This window comes from Volvox carteri (assembly GCF_000143455.1).
Source record: "Volvox carteri f. nagariensis unplaced genomic scaffold VOLCAscaffold_1041, whole genome shotgun sequence".
Taxonomy (NCBI): domain Eukaryota; kingdom Viridiplantae; phylum Chlorophyta; class Chlorophyceae; order Chlamydomonadales; family Volvocaceae; genus Volvox; species Volvox carteri.
Genome location: NW_003308425.1, coordinates 1 through 2926, shown reverse-complemented (window position 1 = coordinate 2926; position 2926 = coordinate 1). Strand labels below are relative to the sequence as shown.

General features: G+C 60.5%; 1 protein-coding gene across 1 annotated transcript; it reads right to left on the bottom strand.

Annotated features, from left to right (window-relative positions):
* Positions 1-292: 292 nt before the first annotated feature.
* VOLCADRAFT_101426 (uncharacterized protein) lies at positions 293-2650 on the bottom strand (the record flags this gene model as incomplete). Its single annotated transcript, XM_002959861.1, has 3 exons — positions 293-596; positions 1652-2181; positions 2464-2650. Coding segments are annotated over 3 exons (1021 nt in total), but the record flags the coding sequence as incomplete, so codon positions are not given.
* Positions 2651-2926: the final 276 nt, after the last annotated feature.

Genomic DNA, 2926 nt, shown 5'->3' with positions numbered 1-2926 from the left:
CCTTAGATCGAAGGTGTATTGGGTGATCAACCAAACCCTAGGTTTACCCCCCCCTTACCCCTCCCCTCCGCTTTCCACCCCCCTGTGCATGGTCAATATTCAGCAATACCAACCCACAGGTCTCCGCCCTATACCGGCTCCAAATAATGGCCTAAGGGTGGTTCTCTGTGGACCTGCTATTGCCGCAGTTCGCGCTCCACTGTAACAACTGCAACCTACTATCCTCGGCACTGACCCATGGGTCACCGTGCACACCCGCCGACTGCACCGACCGCGACAGGTCTTCACGTACCTGTCGTCGAACGGTACTCCCAGCCGTCTGCGTCCACCAACAGCGTCGTCGCCGCCGCCGCCGCCGGCCCGCCGCCGTGCGGCTGGCCCCCCCGCATATCCACGGTCCACTCCCCAGCCCACTGCCAACCCCCACCACGCGGCAACTCCACCTCCTCACGACCACGCCAGGCGCTGCTGCTGCTGCCGCCGCCGCCGCCGTCGCCACCGGCGCGACCGCCGCCCGCCCCGCCGACGGCACACCCCAGCAGCGCCATGTCGTCGTCTGAGGAGGCCCCCTGCCAGTTGCCCCAAGGCTCTCGAACCTGGCGATGCAGTCGAACGAGCCATCAATTCCACCATCACAAAGACGATGACGGTGGGTGCAATTAAGGTTGGTATTCTTTTAGAGGAAAGAGGAGCCGGCAGCCGTAGTGGACAGCAGCCGACAAGGAACACCGCAGCACACAGGCAAGAGGAAAGAGGAACGGGGAAGTGTCTAGGTAAATACATACACACGCACGCACGCACCAGTCCTTGCCCGGGACTGTACCCCACAACGCCTCTTCATACCCCGTCTCCCTCCACACGGAGCCCAACTACCCACCCGTACTGCCGTACCTGATATTCGTACACTTCCTCCGTAACCACCTCCTCGATTACCGCCGACCCCGGGGGGCCTGTCGACATGCAAATGCCGTGATCCGTACCTCCGCTGCCGCCGCCACCGCCGCCGGCAGCGGCGGCGATGCCGAGGCCGCTGCCGCCGCCACCAACGGCGGCGTCTTGCCTACCGTTTCCGGACGGCGCCGTCGCCGTGGCACATGCACTTGGTACGAACGGCGACGACGACAGCGGACCGCTGCTTATCGTACCCAGCCCGGGGATTCTGCCGCCGCCGCTGTCGCCAGCGTCGTCGTCGTCAGCGTCCATGTCACCATGCAACAGAAATGCGTCGTCGCCGCTGTCGCTGTCGCTGCAGCTGTCCAACATTCCGACACCGCCGCCGCCATCACCGTTGCCTCCCTGCACATCCATACGACGTGTTTGAAACCGATCTGAGCTCCCACGCGGGCAGATGCCCTATGCGTCTGTCTGTCTGTCTGTATGTATGTGCGGCTGTGTTGGGCCAAAGCATCAGCCAACGCCACCTACTCCAGGAGACACCCGCCATCAGCCACATCAACTCTTGCAATCGCCTGTCTAGCAGCAGCTCGCACATTAGTTTGATAGTAGACAGGCTTATCCCGCACAAATCGAAGGAAAGTGAAACGTTACTTACCACGTCAACCACTACTGGGCAGAACTCCAGAAGAGTACGGAAGAAATAATAGAATTAGAACAATCGCCGCAGCGCCGTAAACCGTCCACTGTGCCGTACCTTGAAACGCCGTACCATGCTGCCGTTATCCGCCAGCAGCGCTCCTACCTCGTCCAGGAGGCTCCACAGCCCCGCCGTACCGCTGCCAACCCCGCCGGCAGCGGCGCCGCTGACCAGCATTCCGCCGCTGCCAGAGTTGCCCGACGGCGGCGGCGGCGCAGCCGCCGCCGACACAACCGCCGCCGCTACTGCTGACACAGCGGTACCAGTCGCCCCATCCTGCTGCTGGCGGGACGTCGCCGGCGGCTGCAGCGGCTGCGCCGTCATTCCGTCCGCAAGACCCGTACTACCCGCCGGCGCCGCAGTGGCGGCGGCGGCCTTCTCAGCAGCTGACGAAGGCGTCACCGCAGCCGCCGCTGCCAGGATCTCCCGCCGTAGCCGCGGGAAGGCGGCGGCGGTGGCGGCCACTCGGGCATCCGCGTCCAACGGCAGCAGTGAAGCGAAGAACGGGTGTAGTACGGACGAAAAGTACGGCGGAAAGAGCGGCTCGGGCCAGTCGGAGAGGTACTTGGCGGCGGGCCAGCGGGCAGCTGCGGTTTTGAAGTGCGGAGGAACGCGGAATGATGTATAAAAATCCTCAACTTGACACACATACACACACAAATATGCACATACATACACACACACCAACAAACATACACTGACATTTACATATAGACAGATGTACACACCTGCAAACAAATAAGTACATGCATACAAACACATACAAACAGACAGGCGTACATACCTGCACACAGACGTGCACATGTGCTCGCGGTCAAATTTGAAAACAACGAACCACGAGAAGTAGAAGCTCAAAAACGTGATCATACCTGGATCCAATTGGATCATGTGCAGTACAAGTCGCCGTATATCAGGATCCACTGCCGCCAGCGCGCCGCCTGACGCCAGGTCAGCGGCGGCGTCACCACGTCTGTACGACAGCAGTGCCGACAGGTCGAAAAGTGCCTTGCCGTCGCAGAACACCTCCGCTATAACGCAACCCAGCGAGAAAATGTCCTACGGGCGAGGGTGAGGTCTATATGTATGTATGTGCATGTATGTACATCCGGAGACATGGGAATGGGTCGCACTTTGGCCGCCGGTCTCCAACATTTCGTATGTCTATGCTCAGAGCTATGGACGATCAGCGGAACACATGATGTCTAAGTTTGAGTTATGGGCAAAACCAGCGGACCTTTAGGCCTTGGAAGGGCCCGCAGTAAAATGACGAAGCGGCGCATCTTCCCAATGAAAGATAAGCGCGTTGGGATGGAGCTCTCCAGTCGTGATGCC